Below are 19,135 nucleotides of genomic sequence, written 5' to 3' on the forward strand. Positions count from 1 at the left end.
AAATTAGGGAGGTATACTTCTATCACTTTAGTACAATTTCGTTTAGTTATTACAATCATATATAAATGGTACATTCTCCAAAATTGCTGAGACAAAAATAAATGTTCATTTATAATACGTTTTTACGAGGTATGCGAGAGTCTTGCACTCATTGTTTACACTGTTATTCGTCAAGCCCGCACTTGATATTACATTTGTATATGTAAATGCTGTTGTTGTTATTGTTGTTGTCACGATTTCATTTCAATTTGGGCAAAGTGCAAGAAATTGCAAATATTGCGAGGTTCAAGGACTGAGCATGCACTTCAAAATGGGGAAAGAGGGAGGAGGTGGCGAGTGAAGAAAGAAAATGAATGCATTAATTGTGGATGTCGTCGTAACTGGGGCGTTTCCACAATCGAATACGAATAACAACACCTTTCACATGCCCTGGTTCTCCAGGGTCAGGGCCTTTTCTTTTATTGAGTTCTACTTGCTAATTTGCCGCTCCAGTTAATTCCTGATGCAATATGCAATTTCAATGCCAGCCGATTCATCATAAATCACAACTACGCATTTCAAAGTGGAAAATAAGTTGGCAGTTTATGTTCGAAATCTCACGATTCGGCGTTTTTCATGCGTCGACATTTTGATTTGTAGCTCGTTAAAATCTAATGAACATTTCCACAAATTTCATTCGACACGTGGACGACGCCGCCATTTGATTAATTCACTTTATGCTCGGTTGCTAGGCAAAAATCGACATCGACATCAACATCGACATCAATATCCACATTGGAATCGAGATCGACATGGAGATCGGGTTGTCGATGGATCTTGGCGTGCGCCGTCTATGAGCAAACCCGAAACGGGCAGCAAAACAGGAATGAATATTGCTCACATGAAAACAACAAACAAACACACTCAGGCCAGCAACAACAATTTTTGAAAACAGCACATCAAAAAAAAGTAACAAAACAGCAATATTAATAAACAATAATTGCTCAAGGTCAAGATATGAATTTCGCTTAGAACAAAACAAATACGAAATAACAAAAACAATAAAACAAACAAGTCGTCATCGTACAGGCTCGATTGATCGACTTTAAAATACCCTGTGCGAATTACTTTACACATTAAATTTACTTACTTTTCATAAGGTTTTCAACGCTTGACGTTGATGACGAATGAAATAAGGGTATGCCACTTTTTTTATGAAAAAAACTTATCTAAAGTTACTCAATACAAAACAAGAAAAATCACACTACTATAAAATTTTATTACTTATAGAATTTTTACAACTTAAGTCGGCAATAACAACTCAAAACACGTTTCAGAAAAATTTTATTATAATTTTCTATTTTAATTATGTACTACTAAATGAATTCTTAAATTTTACTAACCATGTCGATTACAAATATTAATTTAAAATATTGAATATGGCTTCATCCCTACTTTTTATTTTAGATATTTATGTTTGAAGCAAACTCGGTTTAATAACAATCTATTGTTCACTAATTAACTGTTTAAACCCCTTTAATCACTGTACTTATTTGCAAGGTATTCAGACAACAGGTGATTGGCAAGAATTCGCATTGGGAATACTTTGTATTTAAGTGCAACAACTCTGAAGGGGGGCTTGGCAGGAGGCAATCCACACATTGAATACTCGTATTCGTGTTATGAAATTAAACGAGCGACAGACAGGTGTGAAATTTAGTGGGTATATTAAATAGCAAAGAAGCAATTTTGATTGAAATCAAACTCACTATCATTTGGATTTTGGTAGACCAATGAAAGTGAATCTTTCGGAAGTCGAAAAAACAAGCGATTAAATAGAATACTAGAATTGATTAAGTGTGCTTTGTTTAGAATTTATGCCAAATACTGGTATATTTAAATGCGAGACAAGCAAGTGTAGCAAAAATCGGTTGAAAATTTACATAACATAACATACATACTATATGCAAACAGAGACAGTCGGTCAGACTGACATCAATTTCAGTTAATCTGATGAAAATGATGTCACTGGATTCGACTGACGAGGGGGAATTTTGCTGTCTCAGCTCCGCAGTCATCAATCCCGATGACAACTACAACTGCGCATTGGGTTTATGCATAGTAAAAACTATTTTTGAAAACTATCAAATAAACACATGCACACATGCAAGCGACACACATCCACAGCATTGCTGCTTAAGCACACACATATAGCGCACCCACTTCATCTTATGCTCTGTCCAAGACAAATCTCTACACTATACTCCCACTTCTGTCTACAACCCAACAACACTGTTGCTGTTGTCTTCATTGTTGCTGTGAGAGTAATAGTTTTGCTCTCTCCCACTTCTTCCTAGTTCTACAATGTTCTTGTTGGCGCTGTTCTCGTAGGCTTTGTTTTTATGTCCGCGGCCGTTATTTGATCGCCGCGATAGAAGCTTGACAAAGACAAGGACGCAACAACAGCACACTCAACTGCGAGTCAGAAGGAGACAACGTATTCAACGAAGATGAAGATGAAGATGACGATGAAATCTAACGAAGCCCGCTTGGCCCAAGGTCAGCGGCGGCAGAGTTTGTGTCTCTTTGCTCGCGTGTGAGCATTTGAATAATTAAGTGCGAAATAAATTAATTCGAGTAGAACTTTTTAGCATGCGAGTCGCCATATTTAGTAGTATGTATTTTGGCGATATTGAATATTTGCGTGATGGTCACAGAGTGAATGAGCCTACAGAGATTCAATGAATTAACGCAAATAAACAATCAAAGAAATAGTATAATACACATTAAAGTGTGAAGTGCCAAGTTCCTTCCGCAGCAGCCACTTTGATTGTGCAAACTACAAATTTTAATACATATACTATACATACGAGTATGCATAAGTTTTATTTGAAAGGTTTCTTTCATATTCGAGAATTGCGTATACGTAATATGCTCTAAACAGACACTAAAAATAATGTTTTTGTTTTCTAAATATAAGAAAAATTCGCACATTAAGAACTAAATGAATCATTTTATTCTGATTGAATGAGTCAGATTTAATATAGTTCGAAGTTTATGATTTCATTAGTTTTTTATAATAATGTTTTAAAATATTCATTATATAAATGATTATTTATGAGTTTTTTTGTTGTTTCCTTAAAATAAATTTCAAGTGTAGTAAATAAGAAATCTAACAATTATATTAAATTTGTATTCTTTGATATTTTACTCTCAATAAATAATATTAAATGAAGGTTAATGTATTTTTTAAAGATAATACACCGTTTAAGTAATTTAATAAATGTATTAATTTTTGTTTCTTCGTGAATTTCGCTTAAATTATAAATATTGAGCATTTTGTAAATTTCAGATTTAATTACTGAGCCACTGAGCATTTATGTAGATTGCTGTCGAAAAGAAGTTGAATGTTAACTGAAATTGAAACGGACTTTTCAGCTTGTTCGCGATGTGGAATGCAACAAGCTAACAATGCCCAGCAGAGGAGAGAGCGAGACAGAAAGAAAAGGGGAGAGAGAAAGAAAGAGAGGGGGGGAACTCATTTTTGCCCAGGCCGCTGTTGCCGTGAAAGTTGCGGCCCGTGAAAGTGAAAATGAAAATTGTTCGCTGCTTCTGTTGTTGCCACAGACGTCGACGGCGACGTCGCTGCCGCTGTTGCTGCCGCTGCCAGTTAACATGAAAACCCACTGACATCAATTTTGAGTAATTGATAGACAGCAAAGAGAGAAGAAAGAGGAGATGTGAGGGGGGAGTGAGTGATGTTAGATGTTGCTATGGGAAATGTGAGAGCGATGCGACGGAAGAAAATGGGCAAAATTTATAGGTTATTTTAACAACTGTCGTCGCATTTGGTTGCAGCAATTAAATTAGTTATTAATTACATGTATTATTTGCATTTATTGCCATAACAACAATACGCAAATTAAAGGGGCAGCGTGACCTTGAGACAGCATATCGCAGCAAAAACAAAAGCGCAAACACAATGAAACAACGAAGTGAAATGAGTCAGAAATGTATGTTAAAAATGTATTAGCAACTGGTTTGCTTAGCAAAAAGGTAATTATTATAAATTATATTGTTCAATTTAAACAAGTTGCAAAATGGAAGCATCCGTTTCAAGTGTTTAAATGCAAACAATATTTTTCGGCTTTGCAAATTCCATTAGAAGAAGAAGACCGACAACAACAACAACAACTGTAATTATAATTCTGCTTATGTATGCAACTGCAGCACGCTGCCGCCAGGTGTCGCTAGTGTTGCTGACATTTGCTGAACTCTGTGTTTTTGTTATCATGCGGCGACAGAGTGCAAGTGCATTTCGAGCCGGCGTGCAGTGCTCAATATTGTGATAAAAAACGAAACAGAAAACTGCCGGCAGAAGCAAAACGATGGTAAGAGCAGCGAAGAAGAGCGTGCGGACGCAAAGCTTTAGCTGAAGAGCGATAAATGTTAAGAGAGCGCAAGCAAAAGAGCTGTGGTGAATTCACTATTTGGTTGCACATAAGAGCAACGTAAAGACCGTTATAAAGCTCTCGCATAGCAAGCGCATGTTTTCTTGTAAGAGAAATGAAAACATGACTTTGGCTAACTTAAAGACATTGTAAATATGCTCTGCAAGTAATACCACATTTTTATGTGGATTGCCATTAAAGTTTACGAGCAAGTCAATTATAAATGTTTTTAATGCAAATAATTGTTTTCCTATTACATACATATGTCATTAACTGTACCGCGTTGAACAACTACAACGCCGACGACGGCGACGCAACGTTTACGTCGACAGCGCAGCGAGTGCAAGCTCGACCTTGACCGTGAAATTTAAATTTAGAAGCGACAGCCGGCTACGACGTAAAAAAATGACAAAAAAGCTACTTGCCTTTCTTTGTGTAAGTGAACAATGGCTGTGGTATAAGCACACAAAAACACACAAACACACTCACACGCTTTCATATGACGAAATAATTGAAACTTTCTTGGTGCTTTTTTACATTTCAAATTCAGCGGCAAAAACATTAAATTTCGATAGGCTGTTGAAATCTATCGATATGTATTATGGAAAACAGCTGACTGCTGTATGTAAACAGCACTCTATGCCAGCTAACAGAGTGCTCCTCAGTAAATGACAACTAAATGCGTAGAAATTAGGAATGCCTTTTTAGCATAATAAATAACACTTGTCTGCATAATGCTTAATTGTTTGCACAAAATCATTGGATAAAATCTATGAACATGTCGTATACAATAAAAATCGATTTTAAAACACAATGTTAAAAACATCGAAAATCGATAACACTTATCAGTTAGTTGGTGGGACTTGAAGTCCAGTACCAAAAATAATTAATTTAAACGAGCAAGTATTTAAGTGTGTTGTGGCCCAATAAAAAGCTTTTTCACCTAAATTTTAAATCTAGACAACGAAGCTATAAGAGTGATAAAAGTGTAGAGCTTAAGTCAGTTCTAGCGAGAAACATAAAGTTGATCAAAAAGGCACGTGGAGCACATTTGTTTGTTAAACGTTTGACAACAACAAAAACATGCTGGAGGAAACACTAAGTGCATATTATTTGTGCAACTTCAATGATGCAGTGCAGCTGGAGGGTAAGTAAAAGCTATACTTCAGTAGTCCCATATAAACGTAATTTGCTCTACAGATTTGCCGGCTGATGAGCGTCTTCGCCAGCTGTGGACAAAGGAGGAACTGTGGACGGTGGAGGAGCTGGAAAGCATTGTGAAGCGTTGGCAGCAGGGGGAGCAACAAAAAGATGTTCAACAGCAGCTCAATGATTTCCTACAGCTGACATTTGCCTTTGTGCAAAACAATTTCACGGGACCCTTCGATAAACTCGCATCCTGCACAGAAATGCTGTCCAACTTGAAGTTGGAGCACTCTGCTGCGCTGGAGCAGCTTAAGGCAAGCGGCGAGGAGCCCAATCCCAATGTGAAGACAGCGCAATTGCTGCTCATAGCAAAAGAGTTGCTAGATGCTTTGATTGCCGCACAACCCACAGCCAAAGTAAGAAGGTGGTAATTATTTCGTATGAACTATGCTAACTTCTACTTCTTCTTTAGCTGCTCAGCTGGTGGCGTCTGCGCTTGATCTGCCTGCATCAGCACATACTCGACGACTTGGCGGATTCGTTGTATCAACAGTTCAAAGTGGTTGCCACTGATCTTCGCGAGAATTTGGCGGCTTTTGGCTCAGTGGAGCTGCAGGGTTTGCTGCTGCTCGAGCTGGCCAATGGCTACTTGCAGTTTCATCGCTCAGACTTGTCGAGTCAGACGCTCGATGAAGTGTGTGCTCAGCTGCAAGTGGAATTGAAGGTGGAAGGTTTGCTCGGCTTACGGACGAAGCATCAACAGAAGGCGTTGCCGCAACTCTGCCTCAAAGTGACGCAGCAAGGTGGTGAAGAGCAGCATTTGCCAGCTGCCAAACTGAGCAATGCGGATACCAAGCTGCCCCAGCTGCTATTGCTGGAAGATGACACAAGGCGAGAGCGCATACTCTTTGTAGAGCCGCAGGACAACGAGGTGATGACGCTGCCCAGCGTGCTGCAGGCGCTAGTGTTGGCCAAGGTGTAGGTGGCAAGTTTGTGAAGTATTAAGTGAAACCAATTAATTTTCAACTACTTACAGTAAGCAACTGAAACGCTCGCAGCCCAAGGATCGTCTTGCAGACGAGCAACTGGAGCCGTATACACAAACCTTGCTGTATCAGGAACATGGTCCGTTGCAAGTGCGTCAAGCGGCGCTGCTGTTGAACTGCCATCAGGAATCGGGACAACGTCGCACAGTCGAGCGCAGCTGGAAGCAGTGTGAAGAGTGCGTCAAGCTGCTGGACAACACAACGCACTCGTTGCGTTCGCGACTCTCGTTTGGCTTTGCTGCGAGCCTGCAGCCCAAGTGGCAGGTGCAGCTGCAGCTGGTGGATCTGCTGCGTTCGCTGGGCATGACCAAGTCGGCGCTGGACATTTGCCTGCAGATACATGCCTGGCAACAGGTCATCGAGTGCTACACGAGTTTGGAGCTGCGTCACAAAGCTGCCGAGATTATACGCCAACAGCTGGAGAAGGCGCCGACAGCTTTGTTGTATTGTCTGCTTGGCGATGCCATCGATGATCCGCAGTGCTATGAGCAAGCTTGGATGCACTCCAAGCAGACGAGTGGCAAGGCGCAAGCGTATTGGGGCAACTTCTTCTATCGCAGCGCCAACTATGCGGAGGCAATTGGTCACTACGAGACATCGCTGGAGATCAATTCACTGCAGGAAGGAATATTGTTGCGCTGTGGCTACTGTGCCATACAGCTGGAACGCTGGGAACTGGCTGTGAAGTGTTATTTGGCCTACACACATCTCGAGCCGAATGGCTTTGAGTCGTGGAATAATCTGGCCAAGGCGCTGATTAAACTGGGCGACAAGCAGCGGGCTCATCGTCTGCTCGGTGAGGCGTTGAAGTGCAACTACAACAACTGGAAGGTCTGGGAGAACTATATGCTCGTCTCGGTGGACACCAGTCACTGGGAGGATGCGATGCGTGCGTATCAACGCCTCGGCGAGCTGAAGCAACATTATCTCGATGAGGAGGTGCTGACGCGTATTGTTTATGGCATTGCCAGACAAATGCAATCGGATGCAGCTTCCCAGGCAGCGGCCAATTCGCTGCAGCGTCGCATTGCTCAGCTGTTGGGTCAGCAGTGTGTGCAACATGGCAACGAACCGATGGTCTGGGAACTGGCTGCCTTGGTGGCTGTGACGCCGGTGAAGAAAGCCGAACGTTTGGTTAAATCCTATCGCGCTTACACAGCTAAAGAGGTGTCCTGGGAAACGAAGTCAGCGCATGCCAAGAAAGCGTTGGCACTCTGTCTCGAGGCTGCCGAGTTGTCGCTGGCGGCGATTAAAGAGCACGCCGTAGATGAGAGCGATGTGCTCATAACATCGCAATTAAGTTCAAGTCGTCTAGCGGCCACATCGTGTCTAAATGCCTTGAAACGTGCCAGTTTGGTTGAGGTGCCCAAGGAGCAGCAGGCGCAAATGGATGAGCTAGAGCAGCAGCTGGCTGAGGTGACCAAGATTCTGCAGCAGCGCATGCAGCGCACGTAATTGCAAATTACAAATTCCATGCTGTGCGGTGTATTTAATATAATAAATTGTAATAACTATTTGTATAAAGCAACGCTTGACTGACTAAATGTGAAGAGCTAGAGCTGGCTGAGATTTGGACACAGCTCAGCTGTTAGGATTAGGATTACTATACAAGACGATGTTTCTACTAGACTTATTTGCAAGGCCAAGTTTAGAGCGTGTTCAGCTTGGTGGTGATCAGCACACGCACGCTTTGATCGAAGGCTCCCGCCACAGCCAATCCAAGCTTATCTGGATGCCAATCAAAGCTGTGCACGGGTTGCGAACTCAATGTGACAGCGCTGACCATCTGCAGTTTGCCAGCAACGCCCTCCTTGGCGCCATCGCTGTTCTCTATGACGCGACGATCGGGGTAGTCGTACTTCCAGAGGCGTATGGAGCCAGTGCCACTGCCCGTCAAGAAGACATCACGATTCTGGGGCAAATGACGCACCGTCCAAACGGTTGCCTTGGGTCCTTGGATAATACCATTGGAGCCCACGCTGCGTCCTGCATTGCGTTCTTCCGCCCAGCTGAAGCCTTTGGTCGGATGCTGGGTGCGCATATCGAAGACCAGCAGACCGCCTTCCAATGTGGTCACTGCCATCTTATTCATAATAATGTCGCGGCGATCAAACTCCAGGCCACAGACGCCATTCTTCAGGGTCGTCTCCCAGCGCACGGCCAGCGCTCGCAGATCGAACAGCTTGAGATCACCGTTATCATAGCCGGCAGCCACAATGCGCTCCTGTTCGTTGTAAGTGTTGCCAAAGGCGACAGCCCAGCAGTCACGACGTGTGCTGGCGGACTTGTTGATGCCATCACCCATTTGCGGTGGCGGTGAGATGTCCACCACGGGCTCTTGACCCTGGCGTATGTCCCACACCCTGACGGCACCATCGCGACTGCCGGTCACAATCTCTGGTGCTCCACAGTCCAGCTGTGTGCCTCCAATGGCATCGATGCAGTTGATGATGCCGGTGTGCGCTTTCACATTGTACACAGCCATGTCTGGACGTTCCAGATCACTATAAGATTGCAGCAAGCTTAGTTAAGACAAATAATAAGAGATTCAATTGGAAACTTACAGCACTTGGAGTCGCCCCTCGAAGTCACCGACAGCCAAGTGACGATTGCGAAGTGAGGAGGCGCCAAAGGTGCCGCATTTGAAGGCCGACTTCTTCGTCACACTCTTCACCTTCTCCAGCTTCTCCTGGTTTAGCTCGTAAATGTCCAAGATGCCCTGACTGTTCGGCTTGGAGCCGAGAACCACGAACTTGGCTGAGAGCGGAATCCATTTGGTGTCATAGACCGTGTAGTTAACGGCCTCGTGCAGATGCTCTATCATCTGGGGTTTGTCCATGTTGCCGGCTTACTTTCGAGCAGATTGTAACCTTATACAATGTTTAGTTGACAATTAAATCGTGGGAGAATTCAAAAATAAGTTGTTGGTTTGAAATAAACATCGTTGTTTGTTGCTGCTGGCAACCAGCGTGACCGCAATTTGTATTTTTGAAAAATATACCGAAATGTATTTCACGAGCACAGGGTTGCATTCTGTTTGATATATCGGTAGTTCAATGATTGTATCGAACATGAATTGGATGCCGTAACAAGGCAAAAGTATACAAAGAAATTCAATTTCATTAAATAAAAAGCTATAAAAATGCTGCGCCAGCTGTTGAATCCCATGTCAGTGACTGCAGCCAAGACGGGCAGCAATGACTTTGCCCTGGAGTTTGTGCGCTGGCGACGCAAGCCCCGCTGGTTGCCGGTGGCCAAGAGCAAAGTGTTCCGCGTGCCTGAGCGCAAGAAGCAGACGGAGGAGGAGCGCATCGAGCTGATGAGACTGCACAACCAATACAAGTGAGTTTATTACCTACCCAGTTAATTGGGATACCTAACTAATTTGTTTTCCAAACTAGAACCCAATTACGTTCGGTGCGACAATATTTGCGTGAGGAAGTTATTCGGCATCAGGAGACATCAACGGCAGATCACATTGTGCTCACACCCGAACAGGAGGAGGCCGAGTTCCAACGCTGCTTGGAAGTTAATGCCGAATGGAATGCTAAGATTGCCGGCGAACGCGAAGTGCGCCTGGCCAAGGAGCGCGATGAAAAGGTTGCCTATGTCCAGGAGCGATTGGAAGCGGGCAAGCTGCGGGAGGAGGAAAGACGAGAGCGTGCCGATGAACGCATACGTTTTGAAATTGAACAATCCAAGACGTTTGTGACGCGCGCCAATCTGGACGAGGCAATTGAGGCGGCTTTGGCCAATCCCGTGGATCACAACTTTGCCATCGACTTGGCGGGCAATCTGTACAGGGGGCGAGGTACGCAATCACTGAACAATTGAGCATTAGGTATTTCGTTGTTTGTTACAATTAAACAGAGCATTTTCTTCTCGCAAAAAAACATCTTTTAATAATTTACAATATCGCATCCTTAAACTAAAAGCTGTTAAAGATCTCTAAGCTATGTGGCCGCTGGCGTTGGCTGTCGTTTTCGCTCTTCTCGCGCCTGCTGTTCAAAGAGATGTTCCCAGTCCGGAGTGGCCTTGAGCTTCGCTTGAATGTGTCCCAAATTAATCATATCGCCGCTGCGTTGCTCACGATTGCAGCTGATTGACATGAGTTCCTAAAGCAAGCAAATAAAAGGCTTTAAGCAAACTGAGTAACAGCGAAAGAAGTGTCTTGAACTTGCCTGCAGAAAACCCGATTCCAGACCTAGATCCAGATCGAACAGCGTGTCGCCCAGCAACAGTTTGACGCGTCCCGAGCGATACCGCAGTATCTTGCCAATCTGTCCCTCCTCCAGCTGCTGCAGCACGCTTGGCTTGGGTCCATTTGCTGCTGTTGATGTGGCGGGCATGGGACTGTTGGCTTGTTCCGTTGACGTACTTGCATCAGCTGGCGCTTTGGCAGGGGGCGCGTCATCTGCATCGTCCGCTACGCAGGGCAACACATTGGGCAGCTGCATCACAAAGAGCTGCGGGGACTGTGACGTAGATAGAAACGCTTCAATGCTACGTGGATAGCGTCCATATTGCGCGGGTGTTTCATGTACGAAGAGACTTTCTAGCTGCTGAGGTAAAGCTAGAAAACAGATTTAGTTTAAAAGTCTAATCAAAAAGTTTGATGAACTTGTTAATCTTACCTGCGGCATCTGTATTTGTGCTGGGAATGCTTTGAGGTTCTTGCTTGACGACTTGCTTTTCACTGAGCCATAGACCTAATAAAGAAAAGTAATTAATTAAAAATGTAAGTTAATTTCAACTAGCGCTTATTAAAAACACGAGGTGTAGCATTTAAACATAGTATAAACGAACAAAGCAAACTTATACAAAAGTAAACTCGACTTGCCTTCCTTAAGCATGATGGGTTTGTAATTCAACTCAGTCTTATCACCGCCCATTTCATCATCACTGGCCGATTCAACGTCGTCATCGCTGATCAGATCCTGCACACGTTGATCGGCAGTCCTCTCATCCTTGCCGATGGTACGCTTACGCGACACAGTCACTTCATCGCCACCACGTGCATACGACCCGCCGCCTCCACTCGAAGGTTTGCGAAGATGCACTGCACCCGCTCCCTCGGAGAAGACGCCTGTAGTCTGTATAAGCGATGAGTTGCCAGTGCCGCCAGCGCCACGCCCACGTGCTGCACCAGCAGCTCCGCGTGCACCTCGCCCGCGACCACGAGACTGGGTGAAATCCTTGGATGTCTTTACATTTCTGCAGAAAATTTATGTTTTATTTTGACTTGAATGAAAGCTGTTGTTGGCTGCTTACGTATTCTTGTTGCGCACTGCATTCAAGTTGGGCGCAAATACCTTGCGACTGGTACCACGTCCTCCCAACGTCAAGTCCCTCGCTGGCGTTAACCGTGTCATTCCATTTGACTTTTTACTTCCATCCGACGTCGCGTTGTTATTGTTGTTGTTGGCAACAGGCGGCGCTGTTGTCGACAGTCGTTTAGCTGGTATCGCTGCTTCCGGCTTGCTGCTGCCCTTTTCACTGTCGTTGGCCATCTCCGACCAAAGCAGTCAACAAAAATCACTAAATTATTATTTGTTTACAAAATTGAATATCTCGAGGAATTCCTATATTGCTTTGAGGTTATTTACAGACTGACCGCAAGTTCGATTTTCAAATATACTTCTTAAACTCGAAAATAAATATACCAACTGTATAAGTAATTGGTAACACTTTATTTACGTTCTCGGTACTTTGTGAAATGCAAACAACTTTTGGTTTTCCCCTATTTCGTAAAAATCAGATGTAGTAGTTTTACTATTTTAATATTTACTTAATCTGGTTAATCTGGTTTTATTTAATATTGTTTAAGTTTTGCTTTGCTTGCATCATATAAAGTGTGCCCAGATGCCAATTTTCGATATTTCTGTAATTTGGCATGCTTTCGCGGTATTAAAACGTATATTTTATAAGTTTTGTTTTTAGTCTCGGGAAATAAATTATTGCATATTATTAATCTGCATTACTTCGACTTGTTTATGATGAATAGTACAGCCATGCGCGTTGACTTGTCGAATTTCTTCAATGACGCCCGTCAAAACTCACTTATTTGGATATCGGACTCCTGGGCCAACATCAAAGATGTGCAGGATCACATTGAAAGCATTTTTCGGCTGGTTTGTTAGCTGTTCGATTATGAATTTCAAATTTAATTTAAGCGTTGGATTTCTTTTTTAGACAAATATCAGTCTGTTGACTCAGGATGGGTTTTACTTGTCTCCCAAAGAGTCAATCAAAGTGCTGCAATCCGTCGAGTCCATTAAGGCATTTACATTGAGCAAAACTTGTAGCTCTAAAGAGGAATTGAGGGAAGCCTCCACACTGATTTACAATGGAAAGAAACGAAAGAATTATTCAAGTGATGTGGATAGTGAATTCTCCAGCTCAACTCCAATTAATCCAAAGCGATCGAAGGGTACAAATAATACAGGAGAACTCAATTTGCAGTCAGAAGAAACACCTAAAACAGAGCATTCGTCTAGAAAGAGCTCCAAAAATAAGTCGAAGTCACAAACGACAGCGATTGATAATTGCGACGACGATGTAGAATTGGCAGAGAGCAGCAACCAACTCAATTTGCAGTCAGAAGAAACACCTAAAACAGAGCATTCGTCTAGAAAGAGCTCCAAAAATAAGTCGAAGTCACAAACGACAGCGATTGATAATTGCGACGATGATGTTGAATTGGCAGAGAGCAGCATGCAAACCACACTCAGTAGAAGTAATTCAAGCCGTCAGAACAATAGACAAAGCCCAAGACAAAAATCCTGCGGAAAGCGCGCTCAAGTTCAAAGCTTCAATGTTGAATCCTCCTCCAATAATCATATAATATTCGCAGATGTCGAAGAAAAGGAGGCTGAGCAGCAACAGGCAGAAGAAAAGCAACCAGAGCTAGAGATGGCCGCAGAGATTAGCAATGGTGGAGTACCTATAGCTAAACCTCAAGTGGAATTTCGATGCGCACTAGAAAAAATGAACCCCACTGTGCGCGTCTTTAAATTACCAATTGAAAGAGAAACTCTGAAGATACTGGAAAATATTGTAATCCCTGCACCGGAACGTAGCACAACACCCCAGGAAAATAAAGATAGTATTATTGTGCCATTGGAAGCTCAAGCCGCAACCGCTAATGAAACCAAGGAAGCCGAAGTACCCGAAGCACCGAGGTCAAGACCAACTGCGACTACTCCGCCGATTACTGATCTGGAACACTATGAAGAAAATTTATGTGAAACATCCTCGATTTTACCTGAACAGAGTCTGCTCGAAACAGATTCCGATGATTCAGATGATATCGTAGTGCTGGATGATACTACGATGGAAGCGTCAAACTCTTTTGAGATCATAAAAGATATGCTGGATAATGCGGCGAAACTTACAGATTTACCAAACATTGGCGAAACCATCATATTTAAGCTAACCGAGACAAAAGGAGCCTCACAACAGTCTGCAAAAACTAATTACATTGCAGGCACCTGCTCCTACATCAATCGTCGTACTAAAGCTCTAACAATCACTGTAATTGGTAAGCGAGTGCAAAAGACTTAACGAACCCTAATTAATCCGCAATTATTACAGCAAGTGACAGCGTTCCTAAAAATATATTGCGTAGTTACGTGAGCAATCTTGAGGATTCTACCGATGGAACACTTATTTTAAATGTCAATTTTCGCGACTTAATTGATGCCAAGGTAGTGGTATCAACGGTGGATTGAGAAGATCTTTAATGTTTACATTTCCATGTTAATATATTCTGAAAAAAATTTATAAAGATCACATATATCTGAAGTCTTAGATGGAGTGCGTCTTAATTTGTTTTAAAAGCTCGTCTGCCTCGTCACTAGTCTTAACACGCAGCAATATAGACATAGCCTTGCTCTCCTCCGGCGTTGGCACGCACACCATCATGACATTGTTCTTGACCATGCGCTGACATGACAGACCTTTGCTCAGAATCAGATTGATTAGAATGTTGCCCAAATTGGTGTCAGCGTGAACCAGAATTTGAGTCTTATCGGAGTCTTTAACGGGCTTCAAGTACAAGGTGCCCACACCACTATCCGAAAAATCTTTGTCCTTCACAAATACCTTGCATCGCTTCGAAAAGGTTGCATTATCCTCAACAACCTAATAAATATGAGAATGTAATTATCCATTTGATGATAAATTAAAAAAAACAAAGAAGTGAATACCTTATTAAACTCCACTTTGAGTGGCGTATCTTCTTCATCCTCTGCATTGGCAGCTTCTGTGGCTTCGATGGCTGCTGCTGTTGGCGGTTTCACATTGCCAAATGAAAATGTAGTTGAAGGCGATGTAAACGAAAAACCACTGGATGCAGCGGACCTAAAGCGCGCTTATCACTGCTCTCAATATTAAGAATAATTTGATGATACCGTTTTGCCGCTAACAGTGGTCAAGTAAACTGCAAAATTACGATTTAAATAAGAATATAAAATTGCGTATATTTATTAATTTTAACAAAGCAATATATGTGTAAATAGAGTAGTTAAATGCAATTTTAAATTATAGTTATAGTTGTTTCATTTAGTTATTTTCTGCAAGTATTTGAAGTCCCCCCAAAGTCCAAATGGTGTTACTTAACACTGGCTGGTTCCACGCTGGTTCCAGTTATTTCATTCACCTGCGAAATGAACTTGTTTTTGCGGGTTAGGAAAAGGTCAATTTTCTCAAAAACAGCTTAAAGGATTTCAATCAAAATTGCTATATATCTTCCTTATAGTTGTATCTACGAAAGTATAATGTGCGCTATGGCCGACAAGAAAATAAAAAAAAAGTTATGGTCATTAATCGGCAACATTGATTTTTTGTGCTCATTTTGTATGGGGCTGGAGCTGAGGTTATCGTTCTTAGGATAAATTTATGATTTGAGTTGAGGGTATATTTATAAAACAATACTTTATAACTTGTCATAAGCCGATTTGGCAGACAACTCGTCAAAGCCGAGATATTGGCAAAAATGTTGCTACCCCTATTTATCATTCACGATTTTAGTGCATAAATACTGCATGAAATTTGACGAACATGGATTTAATAGAAAGATAATTTAATTTTCTATTGTTTTGCATTTAAATTTTTTAATTTAAGATTAAATATCATGTAAAGCCGATATTTTCTTATCGATATGTGACGCTAAAGTTGCGGAGCTATCTTGACGCACATATATTTTACCAGACCTTCGAATACGAATTACGATAAGCGATGTATAAAATTCGATAGTTTTTATATCGATTTGTGACAGCCCTGGAAGTAACCACTTTCGCGCATTAAAAATTCGTTATGCCGGTTCGCTAAAATAAAATTTATTAATTAATCGTGCTAGTCCTCTTATTTTGTTAGTGTGTGTGTATTTTGTTGTATTTGTATATTTCTATAAGTTTATGTGCATAAGGTTTGCCATAATTGCATAAGTGGCTGTTGCAAATATTTTGCACTGCAATAGAATTTAACGAAGTGCATCGTTTTAACGGCTTTTAACATATTATTTGTTCGTAAGCGTCGCGTGAATTTAATCTGTTTGGATCGCGCTCTTGAGTTCATTGTACAACGTTGTGACTGTAATAATAAATGATAGTTTGTTATCATACACAAAGCTTGTTTTGTGTTTGACACGAGTGTTGCTCACAGACAACAAAAGAGAGAGAGAGAGTGAGCGAGCGACCGAGCGCGGAAGCAAGAGAGACCGAGATTAAGCACAAATATTTCGTATGCTCACGCAGTGCGCTTGTATTAAAGTTAATGGAAATGTATTTTACAATAATAAACAATAATTTAGACATTAAACGTGATTACAACAAGTTGTGTATTAAGTGATATGCATACTCGCAGTTGGGGGTGCTCAATTTAAAGCGCCAAAGCTTCCGTGAATTTCACAATCGCGCGCCACATTTTGTTGCGATATTGGTCAGTGTTTCGACGCTACTTGCCGCCGTCGGACGTGTGGGAATAGAATACCGGACACTATGGATCAACAGGTGGAACATCAATTAAGCGTTAAATCGGCGAACTTTGATGCCGCTTATATTGAAAAAGCATTGGTGCAAGCCTATAGCAGCGAGAGCTTGCGAGTGGAAAGTTTCGACAGCCAAGCCATTAGCCAGAGTGGTGAGAACTTTTGCAGCGTCATCTATCGGGTGAAAGTTGCATATCGCAAGAGTGCAAATGCGCCCCTAGTGCATGGTAGCTACATAGTGAAGGACTTGATACCCTTCATGGCTGAATTGGGTTCCAATGAGAAATTAATGTTCGAACAGCTGCTGCCTGCAATGGATCAAGTCTTGGCTAAAGCGACGCTGCAGCATGACAAAAAGCTGAGTGCTAAGTGAGTAGCTGGCGACTTTTTAACGAGATTGTTTTTAAATATTTATTTTCTGTTTTTAGTTGTTTGTTTGTGGAACGCTCGAAAGGCAAGGAAATCTATTTGCTAGAGGATTTGGGCGCTTTGAACTATTCTTCATTAAATACTCTGGCATTTAAGGGCTTATCTGTAGATGATGCACGCATATGTCTCTTCAAGTTGGCACAGTTTCATGCCTCCTCAATGGTGTTATTGCAAGAGCAGCCTACGTTGGCCGCTAAATTGGCGCCCTCACACTATGCCAAGGGAGTAAATGATGGATTCTCTCAAGTGCTCGTGTTGGACGGCGTAGAATTTGGCGCTGAGATAATAAAAAATTTTCCGGGCATGTCCGAAATTGCACAAAAGATGAAAGCACAAATAGCGTCGGAGTATTCAAGGCGAATAATAGATGTGGTTGATCCCAAGAATTGCGATTTTAAAGTTATTGCCCATGGAGATATTTGGCTAAATAATTTAATGATTAATCGGGATACACAAAATGCAGTTATTGTAAGTATTGAAGTGTTTCGTGTAGATGAATTTTGTTATTCATAATGGTTTTTTTCAGGTGGATTTCCAAAACTGTTTTGTGGGCAGTCCGGCTGTGGATCTTCATTTCTTGTTCTACACCAGTTTGCAGCTTGAACTTTTGCTGAATGAGCAACAGAGTTTGCTGCAATATTATTTAGATTCACTTTGTCAAACATTAAAGGATTGCAACTATCAAGGATCATTCCCAACATTTGCTCTGCTCGAACAGGAAATGAAACGTTGCTTGTTCTATGGCTATTATGCTGCTGTTTGTGAACTGCCCATTTGTTGTGCCTCCAAAGAGGCAGCTTCCGATTTTACTGCCCACACTTTTGCCAATAACGAGGCAATGCTGGCAAAACGTCATCAACTCTATGCCAGCGAGCGAGTGCGTGAAACGTTGAAAGCAACCTTGCCTCAATTTGAGGAGCAGGGCATTCTAGAGCCGTTGTGAGTGAGAGGTAAATTGTATACTATACTATATTATAATGGATTGTTACTATTTGCAAATTAAACTAATTTAACTGCTGAGTGTGTCGAGTTTTTGATTGTGGCATAACATTTTCACTATCACTCACCATTCACACCTCATGCAAACATTTTCATACTGGGAACTGGGCTAGTTTTTGGGGTTTATTGTCCGATTATAAAGAAATTTATGAAACAGATAAGAAAATACCTAGGAATCGCTAAAGTTCTGAGTCTTATCTTTAAGTGTATGAGTCAAACATGTTCAGTCGTTGATATCAACAATTGTTTATTGTTTTTTTTTTTTTTGCAAAGTTTAAATTGTTGAATGTCATTTTAATCGGAGTTTAAAATGTGAAGCACTAAATTGTTATTAAAAAAAAAATTATAATGAAAACATATTATATATTTTGGAGACTTAATTGCTTAGTTGTTGGGGATTATAAGCATATTTATGGAACAGATAATGTATTGCTAAAGTTTCAAACATGATCTATAAGTGCGTGAAATATATTTGGTTACTCAGATCAACAACTGCTAACTATGTTTATTTTTCCTAAAATTTTAAATTGTTGAAGTACTTAATTCATTCTATGGTCTTTATTGCTTAGTTTTTGGGGCTCACTATTTGATTACAATGAAACTTATGGGACAGATAAGGAAATACTTAGGAATCGCTAGAGTTTAGTGCTCGAATCAAATATGGTTTGTTGACTGGATTGGCTTAAGTGTCGTAATAAATGCGGGAATAAGTGCTGCAATCGTTAAGGCCGACAACAGTTAATTCTGGTTTGAGGTATACATATTTCTAATGAATTTTTATTTGCTTGTCTGTCACGAGTGTGTAGAAGTGAAGTGTTTAATCAGTTTCAGAATAATTGATAGCTCAAATGAGGTTTTGTTGAAATAAAATTCATTTAATAGCATGATATGTGAGACTTATTCTTTGACAGAAAAAATTGTGGAAAATTTTGAAGCATGAAACTATAAATTAGAAATTGAAAGGCAAACTTAATATCAACAATTTGAGCAATTTTTTTTTTATTATGATAAATTATAATATAAAATAGGTGTGTATTATTATCTCGAACTTATAAAAAAAAAGTTTTTTATGATGATTTAACTCGGTTTAACAGTTT

At 41.3% G+C, this 19,135-nt stretch overlaps 6 protein-coding genes across 6 annotated transcripts; 4 read left to right on the forward strand and 2 right to left on the reverse strand.

Moving 5' to 3' along the window:
- Window positions 1-5,263: 5,263 nt before the first annotated feature.
- LOC132788483 (tetratricopeptide repeat protein 27) lies at window positions 5,264-8,077 on the forward strand. Its single transcript, XM_060795922.1, has 4 exons — window positions 5,264-5,577; window positions 5,631-5,992; window positions 6,049-6,554; window positions 6,613-8,077. The coding sequence occupies exons 1-4, from the start codon at window positions 5,514-5,516 to the stop codon at window positions 8,075-8,077; spliced, it is 2,397 nt and encodes a 798-aa protein (XP_060651905.1). The 5' UTR covers window positions 5,264-5,513.
- Window positions 8,078-8,091: 14 nt separating this feature from the next.
- LOC132788488 (dynein axonemal assembly factor 10) lies at window positions 8,092-9,591 on the reverse strand. The gene is made up of 2 exons (XM_060795927.1): window positions 9,187-9,591; window positions 8,092-9,126 (listed from the first exon to the last, which is right to left on the reverse strand). Exons 1-2 carry the CDS (start codon window positions 9,459-9,461, stop codon window positions 8,271-8,273), a joined length of 1,131 nt encoding a protein of 376 aa, XP_060651910.1. The 5' UTR covers window positions 9,462-9,591; the 3' UTR covers window positions 8,092-8,270.
- Window positions 9,592-9,674: 83 nt separating this feature from the next.
- LOC132788489 (small ribosomal subunit protein mS26) lies at window positions 9,675-10,520 on the forward strand. Its single transcript, XM_060795928.1, has 2 exons — window positions 9,675-9,964; window positions 10,024-10,520. Exons 1-2 carry the CDS (start codon window positions 9,765-9,767, stop codon window positions 10,454-10,456), a joined length of 633 nt encoding a protein of 210 aa, XP_060651911.1. The 5' UTR covers window positions 9,675-9,764; the 3' UTR covers window positions 10,457-10,520.
- On the reverse strand, window positions 10,497-12,252 carry LOC132788487 (DNA-directed RNA polymerase III subunit RPC4). The gene is made up of 5 exons (XM_060795926.1): window positions 11,894-12,252; window positions 11,463-11,836; window positions 11,257-11,331; window positions 10,804-11,195; window positions 10,497-10,737 (listed from the first exon to the last, which is right to left on the reverse strand). The coding sequence occupies exons 1-5, from the start codon at window positions 12,130-12,132 to the stop codon at window positions 10,576-10,578; spliced, it is 1,242 nt and encodes a 413-aa protein (XP_060651909.1). The 5' UTR covers window positions 12,133-12,252; the 3' UTR covers window positions 10,497-10,575.
- A 187-nt stretch (window positions 12,253-12,439) lies between these two features.
- LOC132788484 (coilin) lies at window positions 12,440-14,423 on the forward strand. Its single transcript, XM_060795924.1, has 3 exons — window positions 12,440-12,753; window positions 12,815-14,162; window positions 14,216-14,423. The coding sequence occupies exons 1-3, from the start codon at window positions 12,616-12,618 to the stop codon at window positions 14,350-14,352; spliced, it is 1,623 nt and encodes a 540-aa protein (XP_060651907.1). The 5' UTR covers window positions 12,440-12,615; the 3' UTR covers window positions 14,353-14,423.
- A 2,095-nt stretch (window positions 14,424-16,518) lies between these two features.
- On the forward strand, window positions 16,519-18,059 carry LOC132788486 (uncharacterized). The gene is made up of 3 exons (XM_060795925.1): window positions 16,519-16,979; window positions 17,039-17,507; window positions 17,566-18,059. Exons 1-3 carry the CDS (start codon window positions 16,621-16,623, stop codon window positions 17,980-17,982), a joined length of 1,245 nt encoding a protein of 414 aa, XP_060651908.1. The 5' UTR covers window positions 16,519-16,620; the 3' UTR covers window positions 17,983-18,059.
- The last annotated feature ends 1,076 nt before the right edge of the window (window positions 18,060-19,135 follow it).

This window comes from Drosophila nasuta, chromosome 3 (genome assembly GCF_023558535.2).
Source record: "Drosophila nasuta strain 15112-1781.00 chromosome 3, ASM2355853v1, whole genome shotgun sequence".
NCBI lineage: Eukaryota > Metazoa > Arthropoda > Insecta > Diptera > Drosophilidae > Drosophila > Drosophila nasuta.